The sequence below is a fragment of the Heloderma suspectum genome, chromosome 6 (assembly GCF_057233095.1).
Source record: "Heloderma suspectum isolate Gila_16-S chromosome 6, 16-S_ref, whole genome shotgun sequence".
Taxonomy (NCBI): domain Eukaryota; kingdom Metazoa; phylum Chordata; class Lepidosauria; order Squamata; family Helodermatidae; genus Heloderma; species Heloderma suspectum.
The window spans coordinates 101062186-101080117 of NC_139463.1; the positions used below are offsets into that span (position 1 = coordinate 101062186).

Consider the following 17932-nt stretch of genomic DNA (forward strand, 5'->3'; position numbering starts at 1 on the left):
CTTCCAGTTTCAGGCCGGATGCTGCCATATGCGTGGCAAAGGTCTAGAGTGCAATGAAGCAGCTCTACAATCTTAACACTATGGTGCTGCCTCATTACTTTGCATCGGGAACCCACGCACACGGCCGCGTTCAACAGGGAGCCGGAAGTGTCGTTCGAATTTCGAGTCAGTCACCCCTGAGAAGATATTTCTGGCATTTGCCCGCACGGAGGCCTCTCCCAAAAGAGGTATGTTATGTAGTCTACGTTCTCTATCACGCCAGCATTTCCTTGGCATAGACTTACTGTCTACAGAGATAGAAGAAAACTTAAATTTATGCACACATCGCAGACCTTCAGCACTTCCGGGCTAAACCTGAGCTGGATTTACCGCCCTAACTTCCAATGCAACAAAATAGACGTTTCAGTATAGAGATGCCAAGGGCTAGAGCGTCGCCACTTTCCCCTCCCCCCGTGGAGAATCTATCTCTATGGTCACGGTTCGCTCAAACGCCTCATGACGCAACTGTCCTTCACTGCGCAAGCGCGATCTCCGTCCCTCCTTCCCTCCCGAGCCCGTTCCTGTAGAAGCCATTAAATGAACGGAGGGACGCCCACTGTATACGTAATCGGGGCGCGACGTAATACTCGGCGGTTCCATAGTGGGATATTCGCATTGCGTCATCGGAGCGCGACATCTCTCCCCCTTTCAATTATGGTCAAGGAGCCTAGACGCTTTTGTTGCGGACTAGAGTACGTCATCAACCAGCGACGGCTCATCCCTACGCTCTCCCAAGAATCGTTCACATCGCCAGGGAGACCGAGGAGGTTAAGGTGGGTCTGGTGTGTCAGAAAATTCCATCTGTAGAAAATACCGGGCAAATCAAAACCGCCCATTTATATGATCCTTCTCAGTGGCTGTCCTTTGGTTGTGGAAACTCTTCCCTTGGAGATTCGCCGAAAGCAGAGCCTGAGCTTTCACAAGCAGTAACGGAATTCTGTTTTGTTGGCCAGGATTAAACCTTATATTGTGAACGAGACGCTACAACAGCCTTCCCCGATCTGGTGCCCCCCAGATGAGTTGAACTATAACCCCCATAGTTGGTCATGCTGTCTGAAAATTATCTGGAGGACAATAGGTTGAGGAAGGCTGCACTAGCCCAAGTTTTAAAAAGCCCATCTTTTTAACCTGAAACCTGTGTGTTCATGTATTGCAATCTGTTTTGAGCTACAGAGATAGGAAAGGGCCAAAAAGAAAATAATTAAATTACAATGCAACCATATGCACATCTACTCATAAGTACATCCTATTGAGTTCAATGGGAGGTTGGGTGCCTCCTGATGGAGGGTGTCCAGCACTTCTAATCAGAAGGCACTGTGCAGCCCTTCCATCTTTTTCTCCTCACCGGTTTTCCTGTGGTTGGAATCAAGGTGGAAGAACCAATGGGAAAACACAGGAGGGTTATAAGTGGAAGACAACACTGTCTTGATCATGCCCCCTGCCCAACCTCACTGGTAAAATTCTGTGAATGAGGTGGGGTGATGGGGTGATAAAAACCTCATCTGGAAGCAGCCTTACTTCCAGGAAACTCTCTATAGGATTGCAGTCTAAATCAATGAATAATGGAGATTGCCTCATCCCCTCAGTCACAAAGTAGCTCTTCTGTTCCTGAAATGGGGACCTTACCCACCCATCCAGTCTGTTTAGGTGCCATTCATGCTTTTTCTCCTACTTAGAAACTGGATCTCAATATTTTACTGGCTTTTTTTTTTTTAAGGAGCTTTGACAGCATGTATTGAATTCTTGAAAATCAGGGTATTTTGGAGAAATGTTTATAGTATAAGGGTTATATGAATATATGACATTTATATATGAATATGTGCATCCACAAGGGGTTGTAAGAAAATATATTTCAGTGTTATTTGAAAACAACAATAAACACTGATGGGGTATTCCCGAGTTCCTGGCTGTCTTTGTGATAGTATGAATGCCCTTGTGAATGTATCTGTTTCCTCTGTCAAATGATGGAGGGAATGGGGAAGTGTGTGGCTCTTTGAGTGAACCTTTGTAGCATCTTCATAGAATCATAGAATAGTAGGGTTGGAAGGGGCCTATAAGACCATCGAGCCCAACCCCCTGCTCAGTGCAGGAATCCATGTCAGAGCATACCCGATAGATGGCTGTCCAGCCTCATCTTGAATGCCTCCAGTGTGGGAGAGCCCACTACCTCCCTAGGTCATTCGTTCCATTGTCGTATTGCTCTAACAGTCAGGACGTTTCTCCTGATGTTCAGCCAGAATCGGGCTTCCTGTAACTGGAGCCCATTATTCCGTGTCCTGCATTCTGGGTTGATCGAGAAGAGATCCTGGCCTTCCTCTCTGTGACATCCTTTCAGGTACTCGAAGAGCGCTATTCTATCTCCCCTCAGTCTTCTCTTTCTCAAGGCTAAACATGCCCAGTTCTTTCAGTCTCTCTTCACAGGGCTTTGTTTCCAGTCCCCTGATCATCTTTGTTGCCCTCCTTTGAACCCTCTCCAGCTTGTCTTCATCTTTCTTAAAGTGCGGTGCCCAGAACTGGACACAGTACTCCAGATGAGGCCTAACCAGTGCTGAGTAGAGGGGAACTAGTACTTCCTGGATTTGGACGCTATACTATTAATGCAGCCCAAAATAGCATTTGCTTTTTTTGCATCACATTGTTGGCTCATATTCAGCTTGTGATCTAGAACAATTCCAAGATCCTTCTTGCTTGTAGTGTTGTTGAGCCATATCCCCCATCTTGTAACTGTGCATTTGGTTTCTTTTTCCTAGGTGCAGAATGTATCCCCAGATCTTTTATCTGCTTGGATGAGTAATGGGAAAGGGGATGAATGACATTAATGAGTAATGACTTTCTCTTTAAATCTCCAGAACAGCATCATGGCTGCTGTGGGCTTTGAAGAATTCTCTGTCCCTCCTGGCTCAGAGCTGGCCCTGCCTCCGCTTTTTGGTGGCAACATCCTTGAGAGTGAATTGGAGACAGAGGTGGAGTTTGCCGATAGCGGGATACCGGAGGAGGAGGAAGAGGAGGGTGCATTGCGTCAGCAGGAGATGACCCGGCGCAAGTGTCAGGCGTTGGCCCGGCGCTGCAAGGAGTTAGAGCAGGTAAAGGTTTGGCAGGAAGGGTAGTTTTAACCCACCAGCTGGGACAGTGACTATATGGCCAGCTCTCTGCCTTGTGTTGCTTTTTCCTCTGGGTAAAGTCATATGAAGCAGCCTTATACGGAGTCAGACCATCGATGTGACATGTGGCCAGTTCTACCTGCCCTGATGTCCAAAGGCTTTGCCAGCAACTGTTAACCTGAGGTCATTTATGGGTAACTTACTTGTGGCCCTCCAGATGTTGTTGGACCACAGCTCCCATCAGGCCTAGCCAGCATAGCCAGTGGTGAGGGATGATAGGAGTCACAGTCCACTAGATGCTCACCTCTGATTTATGTGGAACCTGGCACCTTCTTCCTGCCCAACCTGCACACTACCAACCAAGTCTTTGTAAATCAGTGAACCCTTGGAGGCTCTGGAATTCTGCCCTAATACTCCTGGATGTTATAGTCAATAAAACAATCCCACATCGGCAGGGTGGGGTGGGGAGAGTTGATCTACACATTTGTGGATGTTTAACTGACAATCTTAATTTTGGTTGTAAAATAGTTGAATTCATTTGTTTGTATGTTTGGTTGGTTGGATACACAGTATTTTTAAGTCCTTGATGCTGGTTTTAGGGAAGTCAGAATGTGGAGTAAGGAAGGTTGGGACCTTTAACATGGATGAACAAGAGGAACATAGGAAGCTGCCTTTTACTGAGTGAGACCAGTGGTCCATTTAGCTCAGTCTTATTTACGCCAGCCTTCTGCAACCTGGTGCCCTCCAGATGTTTTGAACTACCCTTCCCTTCAGCCCCAGCCTGCATGGCCAATGGTCAGGGTTTATGGGACTTGTAGTCCAAAACATCTGGAGGGCACTAGGCTGGGGAAGGCTGATTTACACAGACTGGCAGCAACTCTCTGGGGATCCTAAGAGGAAGATTTCCTGGCCGTACTTGGCAATGCCAGGGATTGAACTCAGGACTTTTTGCGTGCAAAAGCATGTGCCCGAACAGTGAGCTATTGCCTTTCCCCCTTGTAGAAGATCTTCCCACCGACCTCGTGAGCCAGGTGAGGCTGAGCGGCAGTGCCTGGACCAAGGTCCTTCACTGGCAGAATTTGAACTTGGTTTTCCCTGGTTTAAATCCAGCACTATCGCTAGCTATGCTGGAAGACAGAGACTGTGGGGTTTGGGACAGAGGGACAGCAAACTGTACCAAATAAAGGTTCAAATGGCACAACCTGTTGAGTGAAGGCTGTGGATGAAGAACCATTGGGTGGAGAGAAGACAAGACAAGGTAACGAGAGAGCAGACATGCTGATGCACCCCTCTGACCTCAACTACTGTTGCAGGTGAACGAGAGGATGCTAAACCGGCTGCATCAGGTCCAGAGAATAACACTCCGCCTCAAACAGGAGCGAAGGTGAGTCTGGCAATACATCAGGGGCCAAGATTTCAAGCTCTTTCTTCAGTGGGGCAACAAAAGAGCCCAACTGGATCAGAGCAAAGGTCTGTTTGGTCCAGCATCCTGTTACCAGCAGTGGTGATCCAGATGCCACTGGGAAGGCCACAGGCAGGGTCGCCTGGCATTTCGGGACCTCACTGCCTCTGAACTTGGAGGTCCATGAAGTATCCCTGCCTAATTGATCCTTCGCCCATGGATTTGTCTAATCCCTTTTTAAAGCCACCTCAGCTAGCGGCTGACGCCACGTCTCGTGAGGATGGAATCCGAAAGCAAACTGTGCCTTGCGTAAGAGCGCAGCACTGCAAAAGGGCGGGTGGCGGTGATGTTTCCTGAGGGCAATGTTCTAATGGACCTCTGCTTCCCCTCTAGATTTCTCATGAGGGTGCTGGATTCCTATGGTGATGATTACAGACAGGGACACCTTGACATAGTCCTGGAGGTAAGAAATGTTGGGTCTGCAGAAAGAGGGCAGCAGGGGGGTGCGGGGCAAGAACAGGCAGAGCTTTGGGCAGAACTGAGGAGTCAGACCAGGACTGGGAGGGGGCGGGGAAAGAAGCCCAGCTGATACAAGGGTTTTTCTCCAATGGGGTGTATATTATATTTTAAATACATAGGGTTGAATCCAGGCTTACTAAGACTTAGAGCAGCCCTGCTGAAATCCACCATGACTAACTTCAATCCCGTTGATTTCAGTGGGTCTGCTCTTGAGTATGCCTAAGGCGGGATCCAACCCATCATGTGGTACTTTATATTTTGCTGTTGTGTTCTCTTCAGTTGGCTAACACTGCTGATGCCCTGTCACGAGCCCTCTGAACAGGAAGAGTTAAATCAGTGTTTTTAGCGCTAACCCCAGTGTGGGTGAGTGACCAAGCCTGCAGCATCAGTCCTGGGGATCTGGCACCAACTGCTTCTGACTGCAGTAGCAGGCAGCGCCACAGCCAAGTTGCTAAAGCTTGGCCGTCCCCCTTAGAAAAACGCCTTCCGCTTTACAGCCTTCCGAGCTACGTCCTCCTAGGGCAGGGAGGTCGAACCTCCTTCAGGCCAAGGGCCCAATTCCATTTCCGAGATGCTGGGGGGGGGGGCACACCATTCCACTCATGGGCAGGGCCTAAAGCAAAAGGGGTGGAGCCAGAATCCCAGCACATTTTAGCGTAAAGCTCTTCCTGCCAGGAACTGAGCCATAGGAGAGGCATTTTAGCCTTTTAGAAGCGGGGCGGGGGGGGAAACAGCCCAGAAATGACCAAAAGAGAAGGTGGGGAGGGGAAAGGGGAAGGGACAAGCCCACTGGGCAGCCCCAGAGGGACAGATTGATACCTCTCACTCGGCTGAGTGCACACACACAGCCACGCTCAACCAGGGGAACAAGGGCAAGTTGCCTCCTGTCTCCTTATGGACAGAAAGAAACTTCAGCAGAGAGATGTCCTGTCCAGACCGTGTTCTCTCTCTAGGATGAAGGGAGCCACAGTGCCAATGCTCCCACCCCTGGCAACACGGAGAATGAGCCCCCTGCGAAAGAAGCCCCTCGGGGCCTGCCAGGCCCCTTGCCTGCCCGAGAGCCCGAGAGTCTCTCGCCCACCGAGGGCCCCACCAGCAAGAAGCGGCGGCGCCAGTTGCGAGAGGAGAAGGAGGCCAGAGCCCAGCGGGCAGCCCAGACGTTGCTTCCCATGGAAGAGTTTCCCGTGCAGGTAGCAGAGGGCATGGAGGTATTTGCGTTTGAGCCTATCCCCACCAGAGCTGGGTGAGGAATATGCCCCAATATTTATTTATTTATTTATTGCATTTATACCCCGCCTTTTTTCCTCTTGCAAGGAACCCAAGGCGGCTTACATTATCCTCCTCCTCTCCATTTTATCCTCACAACAACAACCCTGTGAGGTGGGTTGGGCTGAGAGTGTGTGACTGGCCCAAAGTCACCCAGTGAGCTTCCATGGCTGAGTGGGGACTAGAACCTGGATCTCCCAGCTCCTAGTCCAGCACTCTTGCCACTACACCACACTGGCCAATATTGTCCCATGGCTGGGCTTATGTATACTCCAGAGCGGGATTCCCCATCCCGGTGCCCTCCAGAGGTGTTGGACTGCAACTCCCATTATTCCCAGCCAGCATGGCCAGTGGCCATGCTGGCTGGGAATGATGGGAGTTGCAGTCCAACACCTCCGGAGAGCACTGGGCCGGGAAGGCTGCTCCAGAAACTGCCAGTTCATTCCCCAGTGCAATTCAAGGTGCTCCTTATCACCGTTGAAAGCCCTAAACAGCTTGCGGCCCAGCTACTTCAAGGGCCCTCTCCTGCCTTGCCAACCTGCCTATTCTTTAAGACAGCAGTGGGAGCCAGTGGCCCTCCAAATGTCGTTGGACTCCAACTTCCATCAACCCTAGCCAGCATGGCTAGGGATGATGAGAGTTGGAGTTCAACGACATTTGGAGGGGCATAAGTTCCCCACTCGTGCTTTAAGACCACCTGATGTGCCCCTCTTGTGTGTGCTGTTGCCTTCAGAGGCCCGGTTGGTAGCAATGCCCAAGAGGGCTGTCTTGGTGCCGGCGCCCCATATGTGGAACTCCCTTCCCTAAGTTTCCATAGGTGGAACTCCCTTTCCCAAGAGGTTAGGTCATATTCCTCTTTTATCTAACACCAGCTTTCTCTTTAAGCCAGCTGACTCTGCTCTTTTTTAATTTTACATAATAACTGTTAGTTTTCGGGGGGGGGGGGGTTGCTGCTGCTTTTAGTTTGTTGTCATTGCATTTTAATGATTGTTTTTATGCTTTTTATACCTTGTAAGCTGCTTTGAGCAACTCCGGGGTGGTGGTGGTGGGGGGGGCGGAAGCAGGGTATAATTCACTTAAAATATACACACACACACAAGCTGCACAGAATCTGCTATCTAACAAGAAATTTAGAATCTCCGTTATTATTTTAAAGCAAGTTTCTAGTCCTCCTGGTTTCCCACAAAACAGAACAAAGGAAAAAACGTTGGAAGCATTCCCTTTCCTTGGTAGAGCAAATCTGTGTCTGTTTTTCCCTCAAATAAGTAAATGTACCCAAATGTACACAAATTGTGTGGTTCATTCTAACCGCAGAATGCCAGGGTGGAGATGCGTGACACTTGAAGTCTTCTTTGGGGCTTGTGACAGTGTTTCTAATTACTTTTTTTTGCGGCTACAGATAAAATCGGAAGAGGATTTCCAGTGTGAGCAAGAGGATGTCCTTGCTCCTGCCTGGCAGCAGTCCAGTCCTCGGGACAAGCTACTCCATTATCCCAAGTTTTCAAGCCCCGGGGCTTGTTCCGATTTTGACTGAGATTGGCCACTCACCCCCAAAGGAGATTGTATATATCAGTATGTCATTTGCCTCCCTCCTGGGTTAAATAGGCCACTGTGCTGTCTGAGGATGCCTTGTTCTACTCAAAGGAACACCAGCTCAGTTTTAAGGGACAGCAAAAAATGGACTATGGAACTGTCACCCAGTTCCAAGAGGACCTGATCTGAACCAGCACTGAGCTGCTGAGGAAAAGTGCTGGAAGATCAAACAAACCGCACTGGACTTTGATCAAATAACAAAATGTGGCAGTCAGTGTTTAATTATATTCAAGCCACTACATATTAGAGCAGCCTTCCCAACCAAGCGCCTTCCTGATGGGTTGGACTGCAACCTCCAGCATCCCCCAGCCAGCATGCCCATTGGGAGGGCACCAAGTTTAGGAAAGCATTATTAGAGAGAGTAATGGATTCTGTTCACATGTTCAAAAGCTTAATATTGGATCTGGCTTGGAAACGGATATGTAACTGTTAGCAAGTTTTAAATGTGGTGTGTGTCGGGGGGTATAAGGTGGGGTGGGGAGAGAGTTGAGCTGCTTGGGAGAGACAAAAGTGTTCAGCCTCTGCTCCGTTGCCTTTGTAGACGCAGGACTGTGAGTTTCCGAGAGGTAAACTCTGTGCAATGAGAAGGGGAGGGTACCATTACCCCCCTCCCCTTCTGTACCAAGACAGTGAATGGAAACCGAAGAAGCTGCTGTATTGTGTGCTGACATTCTTCTGAAGGGACAAGGCTTCCTGCAGTTCCTAAACCAGGTCCTGGGGTCCACCTGGGAGACACAGTGTGATGGATGGGCCAGCTGTCGTCTGCAGTAAAACAAAAGCCCGTTCTGTACCAAGACAAGGAGAGTTCTGCCTCCTGTATAAATTATGTGAGTTCATTCAATCTGTCTATTTCTTGAGGACTGGCTGCACCTCTGCTTGTCAGGTCTTGCACATTCAAGACCTGACACCCTTCCCTTTCCTAGACAAAGCCTACACCTTTTCAGACCTCTCTTCATAGCCAGGAGGACTAGAAACCTTCATTGTTTAAACACTTAATTTTAAAATCCCACAAAATACTCATACCTCTGAATGAAGAATCCTGCTTTTCATTTTGTTGAACAGAACAGCTTTAACAGCTGCATTTTGCCTGCCTTGCAAGTATCAGAATATATTTCTTGCAGCAGTGGACAGGAAGTAGATCACCAGACATGTTGGACTTCAACTCCCAGCATTCATGACCACTGGCCATGCAGACAGGGGCTTCTGGGAGTTGAAGTCCAAAACACCTGGATAGCTACCTTCTCCCCATCCTTATCTTAGAACAGGATTCACTTGTCTTTAGAGTTGCAGGATTCACTTCTTTTTACCATGATCCATCAATCCTAGCCAGCGGCTTGAGGTGGAGGGGACATGGGCATACACTTAAAATTAAGGAACAGGGTGCCTCTGAGCACGTCTTGAGCTTGGGACAGTTTTTGGTATCAGAACTGAGCCCACAGTCCTTTAATGCAAATCTCTGCTGATTTACACACGCACACCGAAATTTTCTCAGTTTTGGCAGCCTTATTTAGAATGGGCCAGAATGTTAAACCACGCAGTCAGAAGCCCTTGGCAGTCTACTGCAAACCACCCAGCAATCTACCAGCAGAGCCCAGTTTGCTTTCTGTGTAGCCATGTTACAGCGGTTGCATGTTCCTTTGAGGACCGCAAACTCTTCCCACCTCTTTTCCCCCACCCTATTGATCTCCCATAATTCCCAGCCAGCATGGCATGCTGGTTGGGAATTATGCGAGTTACTGTCCAATACATCTGTAGGGTGTCAGGTTGGGGAAGGCTGATCTATTTCAAAGGAGCTGCCAAACCTCCTTGGTCTCAGGGAATGTTGAAATGGCTTCCCACAAAGAATCCTGGGAAGTACAATTATGTGAAGATGCTTGGAATTACATTAACTCTTCTCAGCAGAACTGCAATTCCCAATATCCCTTGAAGGAGGAAGCTATGACACCTACGCTCAGTTAAATTCTGTTACACCTGAGGAGGGGGGTTCCAAACAGTTTGCTTTTTCCCTGATCTGGAGTGAATTCCCTGTGACAAAGGTTGGGAAGCCCTCTTTTAAGTTAACAGCTAGTTTATTACATCCTGGAAATGTTACACATGTACAAGAGTCTGTGCGGGGCCTGGGTTGCCTCTACTGGTAGCGCTCTCTGCCTGTTCACAAGGACCCCCACCTCATAAGTTTTTCAGCCACTCAAGGCTTGGACCTTCCTTGTCACAGGGGTGAGCGGGAATATCTGGCATATTGCCATCATCCCGAACTGGAACTGTGGAGAAAGAGAGAGAAAGGGCAGTCAAACAGCTGGATGTACATCCATGTTGGGTGGCAACTTTGATAGAGTTAAATACCTCTGGGAGCGAAGGACAAACAAAATTTGATGCTACACTGTACAGAATGTGACGCCCCAAGGCAAGATTAGCTTAAGGGGTTGTCTGAAAGCTGCTTCCTATCACATCTCTCTGCCCCTTCTCTTTAACATGTGCAGCTATGATTGGCTGTTTTCTCCCAGACAAAAAAACTCTGCTTCAACAGCTATGCGACAACCATGAAGGCTATAGGAGAACCTTCCCCTGCCCCAATGGCAGAGGGAAACACAGAGAGGGAAACTGCACCTGTTGTGTTTGCCAACTGTGAAGCTTGTAGAGACAGAACCCCTCTGAACACACACCCACAGCACCACCATATTGTGTAGGGAAGTAAAATTCAGAGGTACACTGCCTCTGAAGATGGAGGTTCCATTTAGTTTATCGTTGATCTATCGCTAAGAATGGGTTACAGTGGCTACCCTGCGAACTCTCGGGTAAGAAGGCTGCTTTTAGTGACAGCATGCCTTTCTTTTCTTTTTTAAAGTAAACAATTTCACATGCAGGCTCTTTAAGAGGCCTTGGAAATACGCCAGCCTTCCTCAACATAGTGCTCTCCAGATGTATTGGACTACAACTAGCATCCCTCAGGGATGCTGAGAATTGTAGTCCAACACATCTGAATGGCACCAAGTGGGAGAAGGCTGGGATATGCTTTCCAGATCTGGTGATTTCTTAATTTTTAATTTGTCACGTAGCCCCAGAACTTCATCTCTTGTCACTTTTATTTGACCTAGACCTTCAAATACTTCCCTCCCAAGAAATACTTCAGCCATGGGCATCTATCTAACGTGATCCCCATTAAAGATGGATGCAAAGTACTCCTGTCACTTTTTTTCTGTCCCCTAAAACTCAGAAACTGCCTCTTTAAAAAATGGCCAGGGAGGGGGGGTGATTGTGGATGTGGTTATACCTGGATATGAATATGGTACAGCTTGGTTGATCATGGTGCTATATTTAGTGTACGGGCTGACCCAGGGTGCCGTCACAGCTGAAACACAGAAAAAGAGAACAAGGTCAGAAAGGAATTAAAAATGTTTTGCAGGCAAAGCAACTAGAAACATAGGAAACTGCCGTCTATCAACGATCCTTGGTTCATCTAGCCCACTATTGTCTACATTGGCTGACAGTGGCTCACCAAGGTTTCAGGCAAGGGTGTTTCCCAGCCCTACCTAGAGATGCTGGGGATGGAACCTGGGGCCTTCCACAGAGCAGGGGCTCTACCGTGGAGCCAGGGGCGTTGCTGGTTCTTAAAAGATCTGGGGCACAGGCCCATAACACACATTTGCATGCAGGGGGGGTGCATGTGGTATGCTTGCGTGTGTGTATAGACTACATACATACCTAAGAAGTGTGCATTGACCCCCCCAACCCCACCCTACTTCAACTCAGACCCCGATTCAGAGTTTTGGAAAACATCCTGCTTCTGCTTGGGCCAATTTGTAGTTGGACCACTTCAGCTCAGCACCAAACCTGAGTCATTTGGAAAAATGAGTCTTTATGCTTCCTGTTGACTACCATGGGAAATTAGAAAAAAACTAACTTTTGTCTCTTGGTCAGAACTGGATGATAATTTCAGGCATAGTAGTCCCCTAGAAGGGGATTACACCTGCCCAATGTCAGAAAAATAGGTGCAGGGTTTATCTTTTGATTTTCTTGTACAGGGAAATGCCAATAACATTTTTGTTACTCGGAAGAATTGGATAAACATTTCAGGATTCATTGCCCCATCAGAGGAGATCATGTCTGCCCAATTTCAGAATGATAGCCACAAGGGTTTTTGTGCAAGGGTGGCCTTGACATTTTGAGGTCTCCAAAAGAGAACATACTTATCTTCCTACGTTCCTTGTGGACCATTGTTCTGAAAGTTACAGACAGCTTACAGTTGTCCCTAAGTAAGAAACCAGCAAAGTTTCAAAAGGACAGGTGCAGCAGTTCATGTGGAAGGGGAGTTCTCCAATTTGGGGGAGGGAGTGATTTGCTTTCCCTTCCATTCACCCCTTCCCCAAAAGTTTGTGGGTAAATTTGTATGAAAATGCACAGGTCATTAGAGGTGTCCCCCAGGCAAGAAACCTGCAAAGTTTCTGAAGGATATACATGCATGCAAATTTAGAAAGACTAGAATTTATTTACATTTCACCAATGTTCGCAGCAGGGGAACATGTGTGGTAAGGTGCTATTGAACTCATGTTCTGTTTGTGGGTTTCCCGTGGGCATCTGGTTGGCCACTGTGTGAACAGAATGCTGGACTAGATGGACCTTGCTCTGATGCAGCATGGCTCTTCTTATTTTCTTAAACATAGAGTGCCTCTGAGCATGTGCAAAATGTTTTTCTTTCACCACTGAGCATTTACATTCTCTCCCTATCAATTCTATTCCCCTCCATGCAACCACCCCTCCTCATCCTACAACCTCTTCATAAAAAAGATGTTTTGTGCAACTCTCCTCCACCTCCTCCTCGTTATGCACAAGCTCTCATTGTATCTTTCTCCCCATAACTTCATTTGTGCCAAGACTTCACCAGGATTCAGCCAATGAATCTGTTGTAAAAACTAGGCTAATTTACGGAGAAACTTTGAGCATGTACTAAGTGCCTTTCCCTCACCACTGAAGCTAGAGTTCATGCAAAATAAATAAAAAAGACACAAAATTTTTTTTTTTTACATTTGTATCCTGCCCTATATCATTAAGATCTCAGGCAGCATACAGATAAAATCAATTTAAACAATGTAAAATAATTTAAATAGCTAAAATATATTAAGTCATTAAGCTAGCTAATACCAGTTTAAAATCTAAAACAATAAAACAGTTATAAAAATAACTAACAATAAAAAATGACAAAACATGCATTGGACTTAGCTGAAAGGGCAGTTAACTCATTAGACGGAATTGGGCAGGCACTATATTAAGCCTGCGGTACCAAGCTCACAAATCAGGACTTATTTCCGAGTAAACGTGCAGAACATCAAGGTGCAAACCTCCCTGCAAAAGTAACTTGTGCTGGAATCCTATGCACACTTTCCTGAGGGTAAGCCTCATTAAACATAATGGGGCTTCTCAGTAGGCATACATAGGATTGCATAAATTAGCAATATTTATCTCCCCTCCACCTAAAAAACAAACCAAAAACTCCTATTTTTATTAAAGCTTTCTGTTCATAGGAACATAGGAAGCTGCCTTTTGCTGAGTCAGGCCCTGGGTCCATCTAGCCTAGTACTGTTGACACTGACTGGCAGCAGCGGCTCCCCAGGGTTCCAGGCAGGATTCTTTCCTAGCCCTACCTGGAGATGCTGGGGATTGAACCTGGGACCTTCTGCATGCCAAGCGTGTGCTCTGCCACTGAGCTACAGCCCTTTCTGTTGCTGGATAATGGCAACAAAACAGCCCCAGATTTGTTTCTCTGCAACCACGTGAACCCACTTTTCTCAAAGGCTTGAGTGAGGAGAAGGAGAAAAACAAGCCCTCTTGTCTGTTTGTATAAAGTCAAACACAGTTCAGAACTTCTTTTGCCCACCGAAGAGAATTCACCTTAAGCATTCCCCAAGATATACTCTGGGTGGTATAAAGAAGAGAAAGAAAGAACAGGATAGGGGAGGGAAGAAGAAAAGAATAATGGTGATTGGAAATGTGTGCAGGGGTGGGGGGTAGAGAGAATTCCCTAAGCCAAATGGCTCCTTTCAGGGAGGTAGTACTTCAGACGAATTTAGGAGGCTGTGGAGGGTTTGTAAGGATTGCACATACTTAAATTAACTTTATGTGCTGAGGTGGCTGAAGGCTTTTTCTAGCTTTTTTTAATCTGTAGAACCTATTTTAAAGCCTCAGCAGTTCCTATGTCACCACATAGACCTAGCCCTCCGTTTGGAATAATAAGCTATTAAGGAGAAATTAAAGTGGAGGGGGAGAAAGAAGTTTGTGGAGGCTGACTGGATCCTTTGCTGTACTGAAGCTACTAAATTTCTGCAGAAGCCAAAGGTTCCAGTTTTGGGCAGTAAAATCAGATACTGTGTGAAATACCAGTATTTCACATGGAGCTCTTTCTTCCCTTCCTTATTCTTCAAAATGTCATTGCAAGCAAGCTCCCAACAGTGGACATGCAGAAAAGTAGGGGGGAGAGAGGTTTTTTGCACCTCAAAAAAAAAAAAAAAACCACACCAGAGATTAGGGATAGTGACCTCCTAATGGTCACCTTACACACCTTCTGATTAGGATCTCTAATCCCCTGAGTGGCTTGACAGTTTTTACTTTTTGTTTTAGTCTCTGAGAAAAGGAAATTTTACACTTGGCTAGCACAAAAGCCACTGGACCTAACTGTCTGAAATGTGGCAGGTTCAGTCGGCTCCATAGGGGCTGCCAGGTCCCCAAATTCCATGAACTTATGTGGAAGCATAAAAAATTATATAACTCTTTGCTTTGACAGATTTTCTTGAAAATAGCAAATTTTATCTGTGACTAGCACAAAAGCCACTATGCCTAACTGCCTGAAATTGAGCAGGTTCAATCAGCTCCATAGGGGCTACCAGTTCTCCAAATTTCATGTATTTATCATACAAACTAAAAAAGTTATGGCCATTTATGTTCTACAATGCAAGTCAATGGGAAAGTGTAAAGGTCAGCTCAAAAAATCCGGGGCCCTAACGACACCCCTCCATGGAGCCACAGCCTTCCCTCACAGGGAGGAGGGTCCTGTGCTGCAAATAGTTGTTAAGGTCCCTGGGATATTATTTATTATTTATTTACAAGATTGATATAGGGCTCTACATCCCAATAAAATATCTGAGCAGGGAACAAGGAAAGCGGGGGGATAATAACAACTACAACAATAATACAGAATTTAAACCTTTATATGGTTTCAAGATGCATGATGCAGCACCCTTGCTAAAGCTAAGCAGGTCTGGTTCTGATCAGTGCTTGGATGCGAGACCCCCCCCACACACACACTCTCTGCATGCTGCCTCAAGTTCCGTGAGTAAGAAAGGCAGGATGTTAAAACATAATGTAATATAATGCAGGGAGAAGCAAAATGAACTTACCCAGAATACCGATGGCGAAAGAGACCAGAATCACAGGTTCCTTTGCCCATGTGTTTTTCAGAAATGTACCGATTTCTGTAGGATAGGGGAGAAAAAGAAGCATGCACACTTCATAGCATTGTTTTCAATAGCTGGTTCCCTAGCAACGGATTGGGGTCTCTCAGGTTAAAACAGGAGGGCGCTGAAGTGTCAGGGCTCCCAGTACTTGAGAGGAGGGGATGTTTTAGCACCTTTGGTCTGTTGGGTTTTACCTTGCCTTCCACTGCAGAAAGCAGCACAACTTGCCTGCATGGCAGCATTGGAGCTCTCTCTTCTAAAAGCACTTTCTCTCTGCCAGGGCAACATGGGGGCATTGGCGTATGTAATATGATCTACAGAAGCGGGACTAATGTCCTTTGGGGCTTTCCAACTCATGGTTTAAGTGTGTTGGGAACCAGAGCTCTCAAGAGGCCTTGATCAGGTACTGACTCTCTGGACAACTTTGAGCAAATCCCTGTTTGCTCACACCTCACTTTTTCTACTTGCGAAATTGGGCATAACAGCAGCATACACTTAGTTGATTTAGGGAACAATCCTATGGCTGCTAGTCAGCGGCTAGACGGCCATAGGATACGTCCGTTTCCGGGATCCGACCTTGGAGCCGGCGCTCCGAAGTCGGTTCCCTGAGAACTGACCTTCCTCCCCTCCTGCGCTGCCTCACAGGCAGCTCAGAACAGTCCTGCGCTCGGAAGAGGAGCGCGGAACAGTGAAAATGGCGTTCCAGGGCGGGGAAGGCAGAAATGCTGGTACAACACATCCAATGTGTCATCCGGCAGCCGCTTCCCCTGCTCCACCTTCCCAAAATCAGCTGTCTAGCCGCAAATGAAGGGCGGCTGAAGCGCGGAGGGAACGACCCCCTCCATGCTTCTCCTGCCCTGTATTGGATAGGCAGTCGTCTTTGAGTTCGGAGGCAGCGCCTATCCCAGTAGGATTGCTCCCTCCAAATCTCTCGAAGACCCTGCTCCAGGAGCCCCCACCCTTCTGAGGTTAGATGACTGGTGACCAGACAGACAGCTCCAAGTGCCATCAATCAAAGGGCATTATGCAGCTATTCCATCTTTAACGGATTTTTTCGGTATGAAAAAAAGCAGTAGGAAAACACATTGAAGATGACACCCAGTAATACTCTGTGAACGAGGCAGAACAATTGCACGATAAAAGCCTTGTCTGGAAATACTCAGGGTCTTTTCTGTAGCGGCACTGCATCTTTCAAAACAACAACCCCAGAGTCATTCAGCTGGTACCTACACTGCTGCCATTTAGCCACCAAGCAAATATCATTTTATTCACTCAGGCTTTTGTTGGATTCTGCACTTTGCTGTTTGTGTTCTTGTTTTTAATATTTGGGCTTGGTCTGATTTTGGATTTTATTGTCTTTTCTAATACTAAAAGCACTGAAAATTATGAATGGAAAAAATAGAATAGAAATATTTCAAATAAATGAAAATAGATGCAGAGTGCTATCTTACACGTGTCTATCCAAAAGTAGGTCTCACTGAGTTCAATGGGCACTTCCAGACAGAGGTTCTCCCTGTGCTACCAGTTAAAGAGCACTATGCAGCTATTCCATCTTTCCACCCTTAACAGATTTTCTACATTAAGGAAAAAAGACGGAAGAAGCAGTGGGAAGACACAGAGGGATTACAAAAGAAAGACGACAATGTCTAGACTCCCATAAAATTCTGTGAATGAAGCAGGGCAATTGCACAATAAAAGCCTCATCTGGAAAGCATCTTTACTCCTCATCTGGAATCATGCTTCAGTGCATATAGGACTGTATCTGCTGGGAGAGTAAGAATAGATAACATGTGGTGTGGGATCCAGCAGGAACAGGACAGACTGGTGTGGGTTAGTTCATAGAAATGCACAAGGGGGTTGCATCCAATTTTAGTTCTACTTAGCAGAAACCTACTGAAATGAATAGGAGTTAACATTAAAGATAACCTGTTGGATGCAACCCAAGGGGTAAAAACGCCTGACCTAACTACACCCCATCCCACAAACCGTGCACATGATTCACACCTACCGTATTACTTCAGCCACATTCCAACATACCCTCCCCATTGACCTGTTCAAGAAGGTCATCCTCTTAACGTCCTTCTCCATCTATCTGCACACCCATCCAAAAGCAAATCCCCTCCAATGACACCCACCACCCTATCCCTGGATGCCCTTAGCGACGAGGGCGGTGGAGAATCGCTTTATGTATCCTACCACTGACAAAGTTACTGATCCATCAACACCTCCCTGGAAGGAACAAGGATAAGCTGCTACCGCACTTACTGCTCAACGCGGACATCTTGCAATCAAGACGGAAGAAGCGCAACGCATTCTGGGAACTGTAGTCTGTCTCTGTGTGTCTCTCTCTCTGATTGCCTTTCAAATTTATTCCATATATATTTACAAAGCAATTTCTCCTCTTAATTCTGGCTGTATTTTAATCGCGATTTTGTGAGCTCCTTCTGTCTAGCAAGGCTGTACTCTTGCAATCTAATTCGCTTTGGCCTTTTGTCGTAAATAATGCTTAAATCGAGGTTGTTGTTGTGTGTGTGTGTGTGTGGGGGGGTTAATTATTACTTCCAGCA

General features: G+C 46.8%; 2 protein-coding genes across 6 annotated transcripts; one reads left to right on the plus strand and one right to left on the minus strand.

Moving 5' to 3' along the window:
* Positions 1-756: 756 nt before the first annotated feature.
* TFPT (TCF3 fusion partner) lies at positions 757-8759 on the plus strand. 4 transcript variants are annotated; one of them, XM_084805640.1, is made up of 6 exons: positions 757-812; positions 2889-3122; positions 4454-4524; positions 4936-5005; positions 6015-6304; positions 7727-8759. In XM_084805640.1, the coding sequence occupies exons 2-6, from the start codon at positions 2898-2900 to the stop codon at positions 7728-7730; spliced, it is 660 nt and encodes a 219-aa protein (XP_084661766.1). In that variant the 5' UTR covers positions 757-812; positions 2889-2897; the 3' UTR covers positions 7731-8759. The 4 variants fall into 4 exon arrangements, with proteins under 4 accessions (XP_084661766.1, XP_084661764.1, XP_084661765.1 ...); XM_084805638.1 differs by having other exon boundaries at positions 6015-6269; XM_084805639.1 differs by having other exon boundaries at positions 6015-6251.
* NDUFA3 (NADH:ubiquinone oxidoreductase subunit A3) lies at positions 8109-17658 on the minus strand. 2 transcript variants are annotated; one of them, XM_084805643.1, is made up of 5 exons: positions 17631-17658; positions 15309-15383; positions 11192-11269; positions 10089-10181; positions 8109-8682 (listed from the first exon to the last, which is right to left on the minus strand). In XM_084805643.1, exons 1-4 carry the CDS (start codon positions 17644-17646, stop codon positions 10090-10092), a joined length of 261 nt encoding a protein of 86 aa, XP_084661769.1. In that variant the 5' UTR covers positions 17647-17658; the 3' UTR covers positions 8109-8682; position 10089. The 2 variants fall into 2 exon arrangements, with proteins under 2 accessions (XP_084661769.1, XP_084661768.1); XM_084805642.1 differs by lacking the exon at positions 8109-8682 and having other exon boundaries at positions 9971-10181.
* Positions 17659-17932: the final 274 nt, after the last annotated feature.